Source organism: Gossypium hirsutum, chromosome D01 (assembly GCF_007990345.1).
Source record: "Gossypium hirsutum isolate 1008001.06 chromosome D01, Gossypium_hirsutum_v2.1, whole genome shotgun sequence".
In the NCBI taxonomy this organism is placed as follows: Eukaryota; Viridiplantae; Streptophyta; class Magnoliopsida; order Malvales; family Malvaceae; genus Gossypium; species Gossypium hirsutum.
In genome coordinates, this window is record NC_053437.1 from 61,519,640 (window position 1) to 61,538,439 (window position 18,800).

General features: G+C 36.2%; 1 protein-coding gene across 8 annotated transcripts; it reads right to left on the bottom strand.

Annotated features, from left to right (window-relative positions):
* Nucleotides 1-325: 325 nt before the first annotated feature.
* LOC107928199 (50S ribosomal protein L22) lies at nucleotides 326-10,809 on the bottom strand. 8 transcript variants are annotated; one of them, XM_016859377.2, is made up of 11 exons: nucleotides 10,592-10,793; nucleotides 10,144-10,294; nucleotides 9,521-9,881; nucleotides 9,305-9,417; nucleotides 3,425-3,512; nucleotides 3,106-3,254; nucleotides 2,783-2,862; nucleotides 2,167-2,328; nucleotides 1,223-1,333; nucleotides 913-979; nucleotides 326-824 (listed from the first exon to the last, which is right to left on the bottom strand). In XM_016859377.2, the coding sequence occupies exons 6-11, from the start codon at nucleotides 3,227-3,229 to the stop codon at nucleotides 550-552; spliced, it is 819 nt and encodes a 272-aa protein (XP_016714866.2). In that variant the 5' UTR covers nucleotides 3,230-3,254; nucleotides 3,425-3,512; nucleotides 9,305-9,417; nucleotides 9,521-9,881; nucleotides 10,144-10,294; nucleotides 10,592-10,793; the 3' UTR covers nucleotides 326-549. The 8 variants fall into 8 exon arrangements, with proteins under 8 accessions (XP_016714866.2, XP_016714869.2, XP_016714865.2 ...); XM_016859380.2 differs by having other exon boundaries at nucleotides 3,106-3,259; nucleotides 9,521-10,294; XM_016859376.2 differs by having other exon boundaries at nucleotides 9,518-10,294.
* Between the last annotated feature and the right edge of the window lie 7,991 nt (nucleotides 10,810-18,800).

Sequence of the window (18,800 nt, forward strand, 5' to 3'; positions counted from 1 at the left end):
TTATTAGTAACACTAGAATCATAATTATAATTAATGTCTATACAACTAAATGTATAAAGATTGATTTATCTATTTTTTAAGTAGAAAATAAAATACAATCTTAACTTCTTAACTTCTAATACAAGAGCCTCTATAATACGTTTACCATTTTACCTCTTTTCTAATAAATCATGCATCCTTGTAATATTACGCTCTAAGATACAATATTCGTATGCTCACTTTATAAAAAATGCAATATTCGACAGATACATCAATTCAAAAATTTATTCTTCCCATATTCTCTCTTTTTCTTCTTTTTCAAGAAATAAAGGATAAAGGACAAAGATGAAATAGAAATTCCAGCCACTGAAAACTATATTAAAGCACCCATATGTGCCAATTCAAAGGACCAAGTGATTAAAAAGTCTCTGTTGGCACCTCGAGGTGTACGGTTCAAACCCTAGCAACATCATCTCTACTCCAATTTGTAATGTACCAAGAAAAAATAATTAAAGACTACAAACTTTTTAGCACTTCAAAACTTTCTAGCTTTTACGGATGTGAGAAATCTCATGCAGCCATACCATTTGGTTCCTGAGTCCTGCCTTTGCGGTTCCAAATAGGAGTGGTTTCGATAAGTTTATGAGGTACAAGTCGTTTTTCGCGCTTAGTAAGCTTGCGAAATTTGCTTACCCTCAGTCGGGCTAACTCAGCCTCCTCTTCAGGGGTCATTTCCCTCACTACAACAGTTAGTCGGCACTCGGGTCTCTCTTTAATTCCGGATCGCCCTTTACCATGATATGAAACTCTTTTCAAAAATAATCCCTTCCCGACAAATGCCTCAGCTGTTTAAAATAAAAGGAAAAAAAATGCAGAATGAATACAAGACAAGTACTCCCAAGTGATATAACGAAGTTCATTTTCACTGCTTACCAACTAGCAGACGGTCTGGGTCCAATCCATGATTATGGGTAGCATTTGCTCGAGCCGAATGAATAACCTGCATTGCAAGTTTTTATAATTATAAACTATATCTTTCTTTTCCATTAATGCTTTCCAAGTTGCATAGTTGGACTGGTACAAATTTAGGTTTCTTTTCCTGGGTTTCCTTCAGTGGCCAATAGCTATAGTGGCTTACTAGGACGAGTTTGGCTAGATTCCAGACCAGACACTTCAACCAAAAGCGACACAATTACTTCAAAAAGAACTATATTTCATCAATAGGGCAGAGCGGTTGAATTACCTGATAGACAGTTTTAGCAGCACGCTTTACCGTCACTTGCAACTGTAATAAAGCATCCTCAACACGCATACCACGAACTAATGCAGCAACCAAGTTGACCTTCTTAGGACTCTAAAACAAGCAAGTTAGCACATAAGTTAATCCTACCAGATAAGCAACACCAGAAGCATGGCAATGTAGCATCATAAAGGTAGCTTAAGGATCCATATTAAAGATGCAATAACAGTTTCTTTGTTTTTATTTCTTGCATAGCTTCAATTCAGCCTCCATCAGTTTCGCTAAAGACATTTAATTATCAAGTAGTTGCCTCAACGTTCTATGCTAAGTTCTCAAGCACAACAACAAAAACAGAAGTCAGTGACAAGTCAAGTTAGCACATAAGTTAATCCTACCAGATAAGCAACGCCAGAAGCATGTCAATGTAGCATCATAAAGGTAATTTAAGGACCCATATTAAAGATGCAATAACAGTTTCTCTGTTTTTATTTCTTGCATAGCTCCAATTCGGCCTCCATCAGTTTTGGTAAAGACATTTAATTATCAAGTAGTTGCCTCGATGTTCTATGATAAGTTCTCAAGCACAATACCAAAAACAGAAGTCAGTGACAAGTCTGTTTCAGCTCAAGTGTGCTCTAAAGCATAACTCACGAAAGTGGTTTCCCAAATGAAAAAGTCTCATGTGAAAGGGCATAGCATGAAAAGTACGCTCCATTTATTAAAAATCCAAAGCCAGGAAAAATTTTCATGTTGTTACTGAAAATTGGCAACTATTACAGGTTAGAGGATCATTGGTCATGGAAATTACAGAACTTTACTGTCTCTTTGTATTTTCATCACATAAATCACCTGACCCTTTTCTTACCTTCAAGTGAGACTGCCTTCAAATATCGAAATAAGCAAAAAGTTCAAAATTAGAATTTTTGGGTAATCGTTATTGAGGTAACCTGTTTTATTTTCTTTAACACTGCTTGAACTTTTGTGCGATTGGGAACAACTTTCTTCTCTTCAGTCTTTCCACTATCTATTGCCAAAACAGGGGTTAATGGTGATGCAATTGGTGTCTCTTCAGATGAACCTGCTAGTAACTTCCTTGAAGTGGAAATTCCCTATGCAAGTAAAACATAAGACAACTTAAAGCAAGGAGAAACAAAAACATAAAATACAAAGAATAAGGGAAATTTTAAAAAGTTTGCAATGAATTCCAAATATTTCAGAATAGAAAACGAAGCTATTGGATAGATAAACTCCTTTCGATCCGATCAGTTAATGATATACAGAGAAAAGTGTTGCTTAAATAACTTTAATCTTATGCGACCAGCTGGAATAAATATTATAAGAGCACACAACAATACAACCATGTGGGACAAAGAAAATATAGATGATTCATTTATGGACCGCTTATAACATTGTTGAGAATTTGTTATTTCATTAGTTAGAAGCATCCTATTGATCTTCAATAAGTTGAAACCACCACAAAACAAGGGCATTATCAAATGCAGGTTATTTCACAACAACGGTAATCAAAATCATATCAAAGTGAAAAGAACAAGTAGGCATTACCAACTGCTGGAAATATCGATATAAAACCGGTGACATACTAGCAGGAGATTTCCACAATTTCTGATAACTAGGCAGTTCACCTGCATAAACATTACAAATACATTTGCAATAGAAAGACAATAAATAAAAGTAACTGAAGTATAAGAGAGGAACCTTAAGCATTAAAGAAGCTGAGTATATTAAGTATTAACAGCCAAGTGAGTTAAAAATTCAGCTTTTCGACATAAAACAAAGAATACCGTGTTTTTTTTCTCAGTATCAATCCCAAATTTAACTTTATGATCATCCAATAAAAGAAAAGAGGGATAAAGAGAGAAACTAACGAGGTAAAACAGGGGAGTTTAAGCGAGAAACAGAAGAATAGTTGGTAGAATGAGTATAATTATGTTCTAATCTTCTCCCAACTTGACGAAGTGCACATTGTAAATGTCTCTGCCACCCCACCATGTTCAAAAGATCTTCTCTTTTAGGACTTTCCTCAAAATCCAAACAAAAACCAACAAAGAAAATGCATTAGTATAAATGAGAATTAAGAACCCAAATAAAAAACCATGAAGATCAAATGAAAAAATAATTTAAAAAGAAAAAGGAAAAAGAAGCTGAAATTTTAAAGAATAAGATTATGAGAGATCGGTAGCTTACTGGTTGCGTATGAAGCTGAGAACGAGAGCGAGAGTGAGGAGTCGGCTTTGAAGGGAAAGCGGCAGTGGACTCGATCGGAAATAAGACCCTAAAAAACACACCAGGTTTTGGGATTGTAGGCGAGAGAGAAAACCCGATTGAAACGTAGCGGGTTCTCGGGTTTGGATTATAATTAAGAGTAAATTGCATCCTTGGTCACTAAACTATTAGTAAATTTATGTTTTAGCCACTTAACTTCAAAAAGTTACAAAAATATCACTAAACTATTCAAAAGTTTTCATCTAAGTCATTAGGTTGTTAAAATTGTTGTTGTATAGCTTTTTTTGTTCGCATCATTTGTATCAACCCAAAGCTCTCATTCATTTTTTTTCTACAATCCAGTTTTTTTTATGAACGTCAAGAATTTGCGAGTCAAAATCCAAACAACTTTCTTCTTTGATATTCAACATTGACCAATTTGGATTTAAGTTATGTTTTTCCTCTGATGGGTACTGATTCATCGTACTGATTGTTGAAATTGTTGCTTAGAGCTTGCTAGCTAGACTTTAAAAAATGATAATAGCCTAGTGACTTCAATAAAAACTTTCAAATAATTCAATGACTTAAATGAGAATTTTTGAAAATTTAATAATCTTTTATAATTTTTTAAAATTGAATGAATAAAAAATAAATTTACAAATAATTTAATTACGATTTAACCAATTATGCCATTTTTATCCCTAGTGATTTAGCTCTTGAAGAAAATGGTGTTAAAAAGAGGACACATGGTCTATCAAAATGCGTGAGATGACGTTTATATGATGTGGCATTCATTTGCTTTAAAACCCTATTTTATATTTAAATATTTAAGAATTTAAGAATTTAAAAAATATTTAAACATTTTAAGATTTAATAAAATATATATTTTATAAATATCTAAAAATATAAAATATAATTAAAATTTTAGAAAATTACAAATATATATTCTAAAAAATCAAAATTGTTAAAATTGTTAAAATTTTAAGAATTTTCAAAAAAATAAAAATATATATTCTAAAAAAACTTAAAAAATTTTAAAAAATAAAAGTAACTGAGAATTGGCTATAATTTGATTAACTTTGACATGTATTGATTGACATTGATCAAGCGTTGACAAGACTTTGATCTATTATCAGTTAACAGTGATTGAAATGCGGTCAATGTCTAGTTAATGCTCAATCAACATCATTCGATGTTGGTCAAAATCATTGAAACTCTGGTCAGTGCTTGATTAACTCGAGTCAACTTTTAATTTAAGTTTTTAAATTTAAATTTCTTTAAAATATATACTTAATTTTTTTTCTTGAGTTTTTCTAAAAGTTTAACTAAAATCTTAGAGTAATTTTATTTCTAAAATTTTAACTAATTTTTTCACTAAAATCTTAACTACATTGTACGAAATAAATGAACATTCCTAAGCATCAAATGCTTAAAAAATTCGGTTTTGTGATTCTTTTCATTTAAAATTTACCTTGTGTTAGTTAGTTTAACTTAATTGCTCACATTGGAATTCTATCGTCAAATTGCTTAATTGCTAATAAGTAAAATGCTCAATAAATTTAGTTAGAATTCGTCGGATATAATTGACATGTTGTAGAATGTAAAGGTCTCATTATTTTCATTGTATATTGCATGAACAACATTGAGCATCTAGAAGTATTGTTTTTGCTACGTTTCGCACATTTAATGTTTTGGTTGGCTTTGTAAAATTACGTTTATTGTGTACGAGAGTATTGCCATTGTTACTACTTGTGTCATTCCTTAATAATTTGATTATGGTAGTTCGATTGGACACTTGTGTGTTTAAAGGTTTTCCCTACTAGAGTTACTTGGGCAAAAGAAATAACTTAATACACAGATTAATTTGGTTAACATAATGCTATTCAATTAAACTATTAAACTTGTATTGCTATTGTAATTATTGAGATAATTGAAATTGCTTAATTGTTAGGGAAACTATAAAATTGTTATCTTGCTATCGATTGTCAATATCACGTCAATATATTTTAACCTTATTAGCCAAGTGCCCAAAAAAAAAGTACTAAGTTGACTTTCGATTTTCAAATATGTACTATTAACTTGAAAGAAAGACTTTCACTAAATTGCAAACTTACATAAATAATATAAGAGGCTTCTTACAATCTTACATGAAAGATGGGTTTTGATTTTAGTAGAAGCTATGAAAAGCACAATGGCGAATTTGTAGCATCCGGTTCGGGGATTTCAAATTCAAGATCTGGGGGAAAAAAGGTATTTGTTTCAATTCTTTCGCGCTATGGATATGGATAGGGTTTTAAAGGGTTCCCATTGGACTTTTAATAATCATCTGCTGATACTCTACAAATTGCAATTGGGGGAGGATCCGTTACAGGTCCCTCTAGTTTTGACACCTTTTTGGGTTCAGATTCATGATGTGCCTATTGGTCTGTTTTTTGAAAACTTGGCAACGCAATTGGGTAATTTCTTGGGGAATTTAATGGAATATGATGTCTCATATCTAAGGAAAGAAAATAAAAATTTTATGCGAATTAGGCCCAAATTGATATAAGGCTTCCTTTGAAAAGAAAGAAACAAATTTTATTTGGTGGGAGACGTTCATATGTTACTTTCAAATATGAACGATGATTACTTTTCTACTTTTACTGTGGAAGATTGAGCCATAATGATTCATTTTGTAAAGCGAAAATGAATCTTGGAGTGGAAATTGCGAAAATGGGTTGAGACTTATTTATAAGAGCACAATATCGAAGAACGTTATCCATGAATAGTGTTTGGTTACGTGAGGAAGGTGATAGTGATAAGGGAGGAACTGGCGAAGAAAATAGAGATTTCAGAATGGACCAACAGAAGATGGGTTAGAAATTAAAATATGGAAGCCTGTTGATCCAGTTCTTGGTTTTAATTTGAAAGGAGGTTCATCATATATAGGCCAAGGAAAGGAGAATCATGCCTCAAATGTGATAGACCATGATCTGGAGGATGTAGCTCTTGTAGGGGAGGAGGGGAAGAAGAGATCTAGAGGGGAAATTGAAGATTTAACAAGAAGAGAAGAGATGGGTAATATTATGGCGAAAAGTAGGAGAATGGTGGATCTTAATCACTTATCATCGGCGACTGCCAAATGGCAAGTCGATCGGGCACAATGAAATTCTAAATTGGAATGTCCGTGGATTGGGAAATCCACAGACAGTTCGAAGACTTTAGCACTCGCTGAGGACTTATAATCCCTAAATTGTTTTCTTTATGGAGACTAAGCTTTGTAAAAACCAGGTGGAAAGAGTTCGACGTAGTTGTAGTTTTGTGAATGGCATTGACGTTGATTCGGAAGGCACTAGAGGAGGTTTGTGTTTGGCATGGCGAAATGATATCAACGTTACGCTTCATAATTTTTCTAAAAGACACGTTGACGTGGTGGTGGCTAATAATGAAAGAGATGTCAAATGGCGATTTACCGATTTTTATGGAACACAATATGCGCAAGATAGAGAAGATTCATGGGCGGGCAGTCTTGAAAAATCTCCACAAGGATGAAGATATTTCTTGATTTGTATGTGGAGACTTCAATGAAATTATGTATGGTTTTGAAAAAAAAGGAGGCTTGCATAGAGATGAAAGAAGAATGGAGATGTTCCGTGAAGCTTTAGAATTTTGCCATTTGACTGATATGGAATATTCTGGCAAATGGTTTACTTGGGAGAGGTAATTTACTGGAAACAAACATACAAGAACGTCTGGACAAGGGTGTTGCAAATGAGAATTGGATTTCTATGTTTCCTAAGGTAAAAGTTCAGCATCTGGTGTACTCTTTTTCTGATCATTGTCCCTTTTTAATTAACACAAATAAGGAAGATGAACGGAGGTTAGTAAGTCATTCCAAATTTGAAGCCTGGTGGGTTTTGAATGACTCATTCGTTGATGAAGCTAAACACATATAGGGGATGGCATCCGGAGATTTTTTGAAGAAATTGGAAATTTTAAAAAAAGGCCTAGAAAATTGGGCAAGACAAGCACAAAAAAATAGATAGGGGAAAAAGGAATTTTTGACAGCAAAATTATCACAACTGATTGAAGCCGAAATGGACGATATCAGCTTGGCTGAGATGATTGATATGAAGATTCAGCTAAACTTTGAAATCGAAAAAGATGAAAGATACTGGGAACAAAGGGCTAGACTGAACTGGCTGAAACTAAGTGCTAGAAATATAGCTTTTTTCCATAGCCAAGCAAAGCAGAGAATGAGGAAGAATCTAATAAACAAACTACAAAACAATAGCGGATGGGAAACGAACGACCTTTACGAAATGGAAAGTATTGCACGATCCTATTTTCAGAATTTATTCACTTTAGGGAATCAAGAGAACTATGATCATTTGCTTTCAGGAATTGATCAGTGTGTTTCTAAGGAAGATAACAGAAAGCTTACAGAGCAATATATAAAAGAAGAGGTTAGAGAGGCATTGCTTGAAATGCAACCCACGAAGGCACCTAGCGAAGATAGGTTTCCTGCTCTTTTTTATCAGAAATGTTGGCACTTTATTGGAGAGGAGGTTGTTGCTTTTTGATTACACCTCTTGAATGGAGAAATGGAGGTCAGTTTAATTAATTCAACACATATTGTTCTTATCCCAAAAATTATTAATCCTTCTAATATGACACATTTTAAGCCTATTAGTTTATGCAATGTTATTTATAAAATCATGGCTAAGGCTATAGTAAACAGATTTATAGGTGTTATTGATAAATGCATTGACAGCGCACAAAGTGCCTTTGTGCCAGGAAGATTAATCTCAGACAATGTACTGCTAGCCTATGAATTATTGCATACACTTAAACAGAAGAGAATGGGGAAGAAAGGTTATATAACAGTTAAACTGGACATGAGTAAAGCTTATGACAAGGTCGAATGGAGATTTATCAAGGAGATAATGTTGCGGATGAGTTTTGCTAAAAAATGAGTTGTTTCTATTATGAACTGCATGTCTACTGTTTCTCATCAAGTTGTGCTCAATGAAAGTATCGGAGAAACTTTCCGTCCAACAAGGGGGATTCGATAAGGTGACCCATTGAGTTCGGTTCTTTTTTTAATGTGGAGAGGGATTATCTAGCCTCATGAGAATAGCTACAAAAGAAGGAATATTAAAAGGAGTCAAGGCAAGCAAAAGCGATCCACAGGTAACACATTTACTATTCGCAGACGACTGCATCTTATTCGGAGAAACATCAAGAAAATGAGCTTTAACATTTAATGAGATCCTAAGTGAGTATAAACGATGTTCGGGTCACTGTGTGAATTTCGCTAAATCAACTGTTTTCTTTAGTAAAAACACGCTAGAGGAAGAAAGACAATTAGTTGTCAATTTGTTGAGAGTTCAGAGCTCAGATGAGCCAGAACGATATCTAGGTTTGCCAAACATGGTTGGTCGAAAAAAGAAACAATCTTTTTGAGCTTTAAAAGATAGATTGAAACAACGTATTAAAAATTGGAGTATTCAATTTTTATCGCAATGTGGAAAAAATGTATTTATAAAGGCTGTCCTACAAGCCATACCGACATACTCAATGGCTTGCTTTTTACTCCCAAAGCCTCTATGTGAAGAAATGGAGGGTATTGTTGCAAAATATTGGTGGCAAAAGGGTCGTGGAAAAGGGGGTATTCACTGGTGTTCTTGGAAAAACCTTTGCTTTTTGAAAGAAAACGGGGGATGGGTTTTCGAAATCTTAGCCAATTTAATATTGCGTTGTTAGCCAAATAGGATTGGCGATTGATTATCCAAATTCTCTTTTAGCCAGAGTTCTTAAAGCCAAATATTATCCACGTTCTAGTTTTCTAAATGCATAGTTGGAAAACTTACTATCTCTTACCTGAAGGAGCATTTGGGCAGCGAAAGGACTCCTTCTTAAAGGACTAAACTGGAGAGTTGGGAGAGGAAATGCAATATCTATTTAGACTGACCGATGGATACCAAGGATTGAACCTGAGACATGGCATAACAGAGGAGGCAATGGTGAGTTAGATTTAGTATCAGCCCTAATTGACAGCACAACTAAGATGTGGAAAACGGAGACAATTACAACTACCTTCCAAATAGATATCACTCAAAAAATATTGCAGATTCCTCTTGCGAGAACAGATTGTGAGGACATGCAAGTGTGGAAAGGTGACCACTCTGGCGAGTTTTCAGTTCGAAGCGCCTACAAACTATTACAAGAGGCTAGCTTGGATCCTAACAGTTATTTATTACAGGCCGAAATTATGGAATTTACCAAGAAATTATGGAATTTACAACTAACATAAAAAAATTAATACTTATATGGCAGATTTCCTGGAACTATATCTCTTCACTAGCTAATCTTAGATACAAAAGAGTGATCACAAATGCTAGTTGTCTCCGATGCTACTCTGAAGAAGAAGACAACTACCACGTGTTTCGGCAATGTCCTACAAGCATTGATGTATAGATTAGTCTTAGTATGACGTGGGTAACAGAATATGCAGATCAAAATGTATGGACATGGCTCATCTGGGTCTTTGGCAAGGGTGAAAAGGAGCAGATCCGATTATTCTGCTGCGCCTTATGGGTTATTTGGGGCTCGCGGAATCAGATGATCCATGAGAGGAAATTCACATCAAGAAGGGATCTCTCACATAAAATACAGAGCTACTTAATGGAACTTGAAGGAGTGTGAGGAAAAAAGCTTACCCTTACGCGCATTAGAACTCAAGGACAAGACAGAGAGACAATAAGGGAGACGATACAGTTCGATGCAGCCTTTGATACCAGTAATTTCAGATCGGCGTCAGAAATAGTAGATCGGGATCAGAATGGTGTGATTAAAGTCTCAAAGTCGACTCTTCATTCCAACGTTTCATGTCCGTTTGTTGCATAAGCATATGCATGTTTAGAGGCAACCAAGTTAGGCATCAACATGGGTTTAGACTCAGTTACGATTATTGGGGATTCGAAAACAGTTATCAACAAATGCCAAACGACAGTTAGGGATAAATCGATCATTGGAGTGATTATTAAAGATATCCAGAGCAACAAATCTCGCTTTCATGAAATTGTTTTTATGTTCATCCAAAGAACAGATAATCTTCAAGCTCATAATCTAGCAAAAGACACGTTAAAAAAAGGGGAAGAGATGTACCTGGTGAGGGAGACGCTGAACGAAACTGCTCCAGAAGTAAGATGGCCACAAAATCCAAACTGAAGAGAGTTGTTGAAGGCGAAATGAAACGGCAAAGATAGAAAATAAAGAAAATTTCTTGGAAGTTGCTATCCTCTGAACAGACTTGACGTTTTTGAAATGAAGAGTTGGAAATAGTAATGGCGTCTAGGCTGTTTTGATTTGACTGGAAAATGACTGTCGGTTCTTTTTCTATTATTTTCTTTAGGATTAAATTTCTGTTTATTTCATTAGATTGACTTTCAATGGGCTTCTCAATTTAATGTGCAGCCCATGTTTTATTTTTCAGTCCAGCCCAGCACATCTGAGGCATTGTTTTGGGCTGTAGTATTGGTGTTTCTATTCTATTAATAATATCCTAGTCAATTTATTAAAAAAAAACATAATATATTTGACTTTAATTAGAATTAAGTTTTTCAACCTATAAATAGATGTAGTCGAAACTCCTCTTGTAATCATTCGAATTTGACATAGTGAATTTTCTTCTCCTTTGCCCGTGGTTTTTTTTCCAAAAAGGTTTCCACGTAAAAATCTGTGTGTTCTTTATTTTTATTTCTTTTTTCTTTGTGATATATTGTCATTACCAACATTCTACTTTTACAGAAGCCATTGCATGAAAAAGATAATAACTAGAAACATTGAAATAAAATCACATTAAGGTCCTCTGCAGGATTTTAGTAGCTTTGGGAACAATTAAAATCATCCTTTAAAGTCTAAAACTTGTCCCTAGTAGATTTAAAGACGAACCCAACAGTCGTCCTTTAAGACTTTCTATGTGATACATATAACAAAGAAAGATGTTCCCAAATAATAATTGATTTAATAATCACCTTGATCATATATATCCCAAGCCAGAACCAATCTCACTAAGCACACCAATTACCAGGAAAAGGCACCCTTAAGAAGCTCTGTTCCTAAAACATCGAAGTATAGTTCTTAAATTCAAAGAATACCTAATAACATGGCTACTGCCAACTACTAAGTTAATTTATCCCTACTGCCAAATACAAGAACCAAGAATAATGCTCTGCATGTGCTAAAAAAAATCAATGCTTTCCAAAAACTAGAAAATAGAAATCCAACAAAAAGACCCATTTTGTTGAGAGTAGAAATCCAACAACAAAAAAAGAAAACAGGAATAAGCCGAAGTTGAAAGTAAAGAAGCAAGCCTGGTAATTAAGTAAACAAGCAATGGCCGTATGGAGGATGAAAGTGAACGGTCAGCGGTGACTATCATCTAATTTGCCTACCAGTTCTTTCATCTAAGCTGTCATGGCTTCCCAAAACGTTTTCAATTTTCATCTAAGTGATACCTAAATCCATAACTCGGTCCAATAGGATCATGTTGGACTCAAGGATTTAGGGGTGCCATCCCATCCCAATATAGGATCATGTTAGATTCCACCACCAAAATCAAGTTAGATTACCATAAACCATAACTCCATTGTGACTATCAACCACAACATAAATGAATAAATCAAGTCAGGAAATTAGTTAACAGGCTTTACATCTGTGAATCACAGTTGTATTCTTTTCAATTTTACAATTTAGTCCTTATTGTATTTAAAAATCTAAATCCTTTATCTAATTTTGCATTATAAAAAGGTGGAATAACTTTTTTTTACCTTGATTGTTATATACTTCTTAAATGGTAATATTTTTTCTTCAAAGTTTGAGTTATACCTTCAGTCAATGTTAAATTGGATTTTAATATAATTTTTTAAATTAAATTGAAAATAGTTGTTGAAATTCAATTCTGTAGCCAATTTCAGCCTAGGTCCATGAAATAATAAAACCCCAAATAAAAAGGGTCCAATGTTCATTTACATAATAATCCCAATCCTAAAACTACCTGAGCCCAAATTTTAAAACCCTAATAGCCCATTTGCTTAGAAGATTTCAGCAGCAAACCCTAGCTCCCATCTTGTCAGCCGCCGCTTCTCACCAATGGCCAACCATTGGCCACCTTGCGCACTACCACCACCACTCTCCACGCACGCGTCTGGTCCTCCATACCCTGCAAAATGAAACAAACACCAAGACAGAACAGACGACAAGGAGCAATGGCCAGAAACTTAAAAAATGTTGTATAGAAATGGCTATAAAGGCCAAATCCGAATGTAGGAGGAGGGAGGGGGTTCTCATTTTCGGCAACCAAAAAGCAAAAAAAAAGGAGAGAAAAAAGTCAAGCAGCAGCAAGCGAAAGCCCTCACCACCGTCGTTCAACCACCGCCACCGTTGTCGTCCCCTTGCCCCACCACCTGAAAAGTCACAAGCAACCAAAAGCAAAGAAAAAGTAAAAAAGGCAAAAAAAAAACAAATATAGCAAGGGATCTCGACCCCTTACCACGGCCACTTAAGGCGGAAGAGGATCGAGTGACGAACGGCGGATTAGAGGGGCGGCGTCGCCTCTAATTTCCGGGCTTGCGAATGAGAAAGGAAAAGAGAGGGGAGAAGAGAAGAAAAGAGAGAAAGTCAAAGGGAGAAGAGAAGAGAAGGAAGAGAAAAAGGGAAGAGAAAAGAAGAGAAGAGAACGCCGAGACTAGCGCCACCGAACGGAGGAGTCGACGGCGGCAGTGGACAACGGAGCAAAGAGTCACCGACGGTGGTGGCTTGGGTTTGAAAGAAAAAAAAGAAAAGGGAAGAAGAAGAAGGGAGAAAGGAAAACAGAGAAAAAGAAAGAAAAAGAAAATAAAAAAAGTAATGAAAAATATAGCAGCCCAATAGCTTTAACAGCCCAAACCCAACAAGCCTATAAAAAAAGAGATAGAGAAGAGAAGAAATCTGTAGCAGGCCAAAGCAGTAGGCCCAATCCGAGCCCAAGTCCCAGTCAAGTCCTGCGCCCAGCAGACCGGTACCAGCGGGCCAGCAGATTCGACCCAGTCTCTGGCAGCCCACTAAGGCCCAATTCGCAGCAAAAAAGGAAAGGGCTTGTCTTTCAAGCCCATAACTTTGGGCTTTGGTAATTTTTTTTTCATCTATTTTGTTTTATTTAATGTATTTAAATGGTGTTTATTTAATTTAAATTAGTATGTTTAAAAATAGTTTTTATAAATATTATTATGATATTTTAATTCCATATTTTAAAATAATAATAATATTTTAATGCATAAGGCAACGAACCGATTTAGCATCGAGTCATCGAATTCATCGCTATGTTGGGTGGATATCGATAGCTCGTGTTAAATACGGGACGCCCTTCTAACAATCGAAAATATTCGAAATTCCTCGTATTTTAATAAAATTCTCGTGTTTTATTAGAATCCCGATTAAATATTAAATTGAATCGGTTTGACACTAATTCGACGATTTCATCGCCATGTCGGGGTGAATATCATCGATTTGTGTTAAATACGGTATTTAAAAAAATTCGTGTTTCAAAAATCTTCGTGTTTTCAAAATTCCAGTGTTTCAAAAATTGTCGTGTTTTCAAAAAAATTTCCTTGTTTTCAAAAGTCCCGTATTCCGAAAATTTTCTTGTTTTCAAAAAAATTCTGTGTTTCATAAATTTCCATGTTTTCAAAAAATCTCGTCTTTCAAAAATTTTCGTGTTTTCAAAAAAAATTGACCGTGTTTCATAAATTTTCGCGTTTCAAAAAATCCTCGTGTTTCGTATTTTATCAAAAATTTTATGTTTTCAAAAAAAATTTGTGTTTTAAAAATTTTCGTGTTTCAAAAAGAAAATTCGTGTTTCCTAAAAAATCTCGTGTTTCAAAATTTTCGTTTTTTAAAAAAAAGAGTTTTGTGTTTCTAAAATGCTTGTATTTTAAAAAATTTTGTGTTTTCAAAAAAAAAAGGAAAAGTTGTTGTGCTTTAAAATTTCCGTGCTTTAATCGGATCACGACTAATATTAAATTGAACTCGTATTTTTGAAAATGAAGACAACATGTGTTTAACGATATACCAATTTTGGGCGTCGCGAGGGTGCTAATACCTTCCTCGCGCGTAACCGACTCCCGAACCCTAATTTTCTCTGGATTTTCACGCAAACCTAAAATTACCTCTTTTTAGAAAAGCTTAAAAATAAAGTTTTCTAAAAAAGGAGAATTTTGTAGGTGTCCGATCACACCTAGAAAAAAGATCGGTGGCGACTCCTTTTTCAAATAAAATCGAGATTCAATTTTCAAATTTCAACAATCACTTCGACTAGCGCCTATCGCCAAATTTTTAGGTCGCTACAGCTGGCGACTCCGCTGGGGACCCTTTTTGAGAGTCGAGTCGAATTAAACTCGCGTTGTCAAAATTTTCAAAGTTTCTTGTTCAAATTAACATTTAGTCGTGATCCTTAAATTTTTTGTTTTCAAAAAATCATGCATTTGCATCGTGTTGTATATATTCTAACTTGTTTTATCAGGTTGTTTTTCAGCTTTAAATTTTTGCGATTTTAGTTTTGGTTTAGTTTTTCTAAATAAAACGTAAAGGTTTACAAGTTTCTCCCCACACACCGTGCACGTGCATTTTTGTTGCATAACATGAGCTCTATACTCGGGCTCCGTCCCTGTTAAGAGAAAGTAAACGCTACGCCTTCGTGAGTTTACTCGTTCCTCCGCACAGGCTAGTGAATACTTTCGGGTTACATATGACTTACGCTTTCGTGAGTTAACTTGTCCCTCCGCATAGGCATAAGTAAATGTAATCCCTCGAATTGATCTCGTAAGCCTGTGATAGGCTATGACCGAGGCTCCGTGTTAATCTTAGCAGATGATAGTACGGGCAATTCGAGTACCTATCTAGAACCAAAACCGCATATAATGAACCATACGAGCCACCTAACTAGAGCCATGCCGAACCTCTGTCCGCTTATAGTCACCAAAATAAGTACACGGGGAAAATGCCTTTTGCCTTTCATTTACACTGTTTATGCAAAATAATTGGATTGGGTAGTTTAATTTGTTTTTCAAATTATATTTGTTGTGTTTACTAACCAAGTTTGTTGGTTTTTACTTTTATTTTCATCATGCATCATAGGCATCATATTAGGAAGGTGTTGATTAAAAGTTGGTTGCCAAAAAACGGGTTTCTGATAGAGGAGTCAATTACACAAATAACCGAGAAGAATGTCGTGATTCGGGACTGGTCTCTAAAAATTCAGAGAGAAAAGGGGGATAGTCTAGTGGAAGGGTGTGTCGCCAATTTTCCCGACCATATAACTGTAAATGTTCGCCAAAATAACTTTGAGGATTTGGTTCGAATTTGGAATCAGTGGGATTCAGACACTAGAGACATTTTCACTGAGAGGTATGGAGATATAGCTCACCTGATCACCATCCGTGTAGACGAACAGTTGATTCAAGCCATGGTTCAGTTCTTGGACCCAGCTTATCAGTGTTTCACCTTCAATCAAGAAGACATGACTCCAACCATAGAAGAGTATGCTGCTTTACTCCACATCGACAATGTACAATTCGGCAAAATATATGTGAAGGAGCCTAAGCCGATGACCTTCAAGAAAAAGTTAGTGAGACTGACAGACATGATTGATGCATGGGCTGAGAAACAGATAAAGAAGAAGAATGAAACCATTTGCATTCCATGGTCCTCCCTACGAGATTTGGCTCTGAACCATCCCGACATGCTGAAAAGGGTAAATCTATTCGCTTTGGCCATTTATGGTTTGGTCATTTTCCCAAAAGTTCTCGGACATCTCGAAGTTGCAGTAGTTGATTTCTTCGAAAGGTTAAAACAAGGAATCAACCCTGTCCCGACCATCCTAGCCGAGACCTTCAGGTCCCTGAGTAGTTGTCGAAGAAAAGGGGAGGGACGATTTATCGGATGCGCGCAGTTGCTCAATGTTTAGATTTTGAGTCACTTCTGGAAGGTAGAGCGCACTTCGTTCCATATGTTTTCTAAAACATTCTCCCCGCTAGAAGCTTATCTCAAGAAAGAATGGCCGAAGGAAGTCACTGAGCAACATTGGGTATCAGTTTTTCAGAATCTTCGCGCCGAGAATATAACATGGAGAGCACCCTGGATCCGTCCTTCAGTTCTGCTATACAAATGTGGAAGCCAAGATTGGGTACCTTTACTCGGGTTATGGGGAGGAGTTGGATATGCCACGCTATTAGTCGAAAGGCAATTTTCTTCGCGACAATTCCTCCCCGCAACTGGAGGATTAGCACAGTTCGAGTTCACTTTCGCGGGTGAAAGATATATGAAGAGAGTCCGAGACACTGCAAAGTATTGGAAGGAAATTCATTTCATGGAATTAGCTTTGTATGCTGATACCCTTACCCAAGATTATGACATATGGAGGAAGCAACGGGTAAATAGTCAGCAAATCTCATCAACAAACTACACCATCCAGAATTCTTTCTCGGAGGAAACGCCGTCTGAGCTAGAAATGGCAAGACAAGAATTCGAACGAAAAAAGGCCAAGATGTCTCGAGACCTTAGTGCCCTTCAAGAAGAAAACTATCAACTGAAGATTGAAGTTCAGGTTGAAAGGTCCAGGACTGAAAAAGTACAAAGAGAAGCCGAGATTGTGAGAAACGACTTAAGGGACCTTCATTTGGAAAACAAGAAATTAAGAAACACTATAAAGAATAGTGGGTTGGGCAAGTCGACAGCAGAATGGAAGGAAGAAATTAGCAATATCAAGGGAGGAATGGAGTTTTGGAAGGGAAAAGCAAAGAAAGTGGAGGAAAAGGCTGCGCGCGCTGTGATAGAGTTAAGAAAGAAGAACGCCGAGTATGAAATAGTGACTGCAAAATTGGCGAATAGTCAGTCTAAACATCAAGAATTAAAAAGGAAAACACGAGATCTAGAAAATATGCTGCAATCTCGTCAACAACAATTAGATAACCTCTTGAAGGCTCTAGAAGAAAAGAGTGAGCAGTACGATAGGGACATTCACGCGTATGAAGGAACTCTCAAAGAAAAAGAAATGCAACTTGACTTCTTGATCAATGAAATTCGTAAAGCGGCTATGCAAGTTGTTCAATTATCAGATGAAGCCGAAGTTCTCAGTTGCCAATTCCCTCTGAACCAAAGATCGAGCATATCAGAGTTTTTAGAGCAAGTGAAAAAACAAGGCAATGTGGCTAGGAAATTTGTGTAACTGTTGGAAAAATGAGAACTTTGTGTAATAGACTATGTTGATAAATGAAATGCCTAAATATGGGGCTATCTTGAAATCAACACCAATTTCTTGCATTTCATTCATAACTGACATTCATTTGACATTCATGCATTCATTCATGCATCAATTCATTCATTGCATATCCCATACTCGTTCGCTGAGGTTAAAACGTACAATTCGCAGTTGCAAGACTTCAAGACTGGAACCACGTCATCCGTATAAAACGCGCCGACAAGCTAGAGTAATGGAGGATGAATTCAATGAGAGAATTGAAAGGATGGAAAGGGCTCAAAAGGAATTACAAGAGCAACTGGCCAAATCGCAACAAGAGACGAGAGACCTAATGGTGAGATCTCGAGAGGAATCTCTCGAGCAAAGAGATCAGATGGCTAAAATGATGAAGATGATGACAACTTTGGCCAAAGGAAAAATGTAGAACCCCGATGTTATGGAACCTCAATCAAGAATTCACCATGATCAGGATCCACTCTATCCCCCGAGATTCACTCCACCGCCCGCATATACAATACAAAGAGGGTATACTCAAGAGGAACCCACTGGCTTGGAACATCGACCTATGCCACCTGCTCCACCCACTAATTTGGGGCAAGGAATGTTAGCATCGAACCCAGGGGCTAGTCCTGCTAATCCACTAGTTCCAGATCTGGATGACCCAGCAGAGGTAGCCAAGTTGAAATTGGATAACCATGACGCAAAATATAGGAGTCTAGAGGAAAGACTCAAAACAATAGAAGGCACTGAAGTCTTCTCCGCACTAGGTGCCAAGGAACTTAGTTTGGTACCTGATCTAATTTTGCCTCCGAAGTTCAAAGTGCCTGATTTTGAGAAGTATGATGGGACAAGGTGCCCAAAAGCACATCTCATTATGTTCTGTCGAAAAATGACCGGTTATGTGAATGAGGATAAACTACTCATACATTGCTTTCAAGATAGTCTAACAGGGTCAGCTCTTCGGTGGTACAATCAACTTAGTAGAAAAAAGATTCGATTCTGAAAGGACTTGGCGTCAGCATTTTGCGAGCAGTACAAGCATGTATCGAATATGGTGCCAGACCGTATGACCTTGCAAAT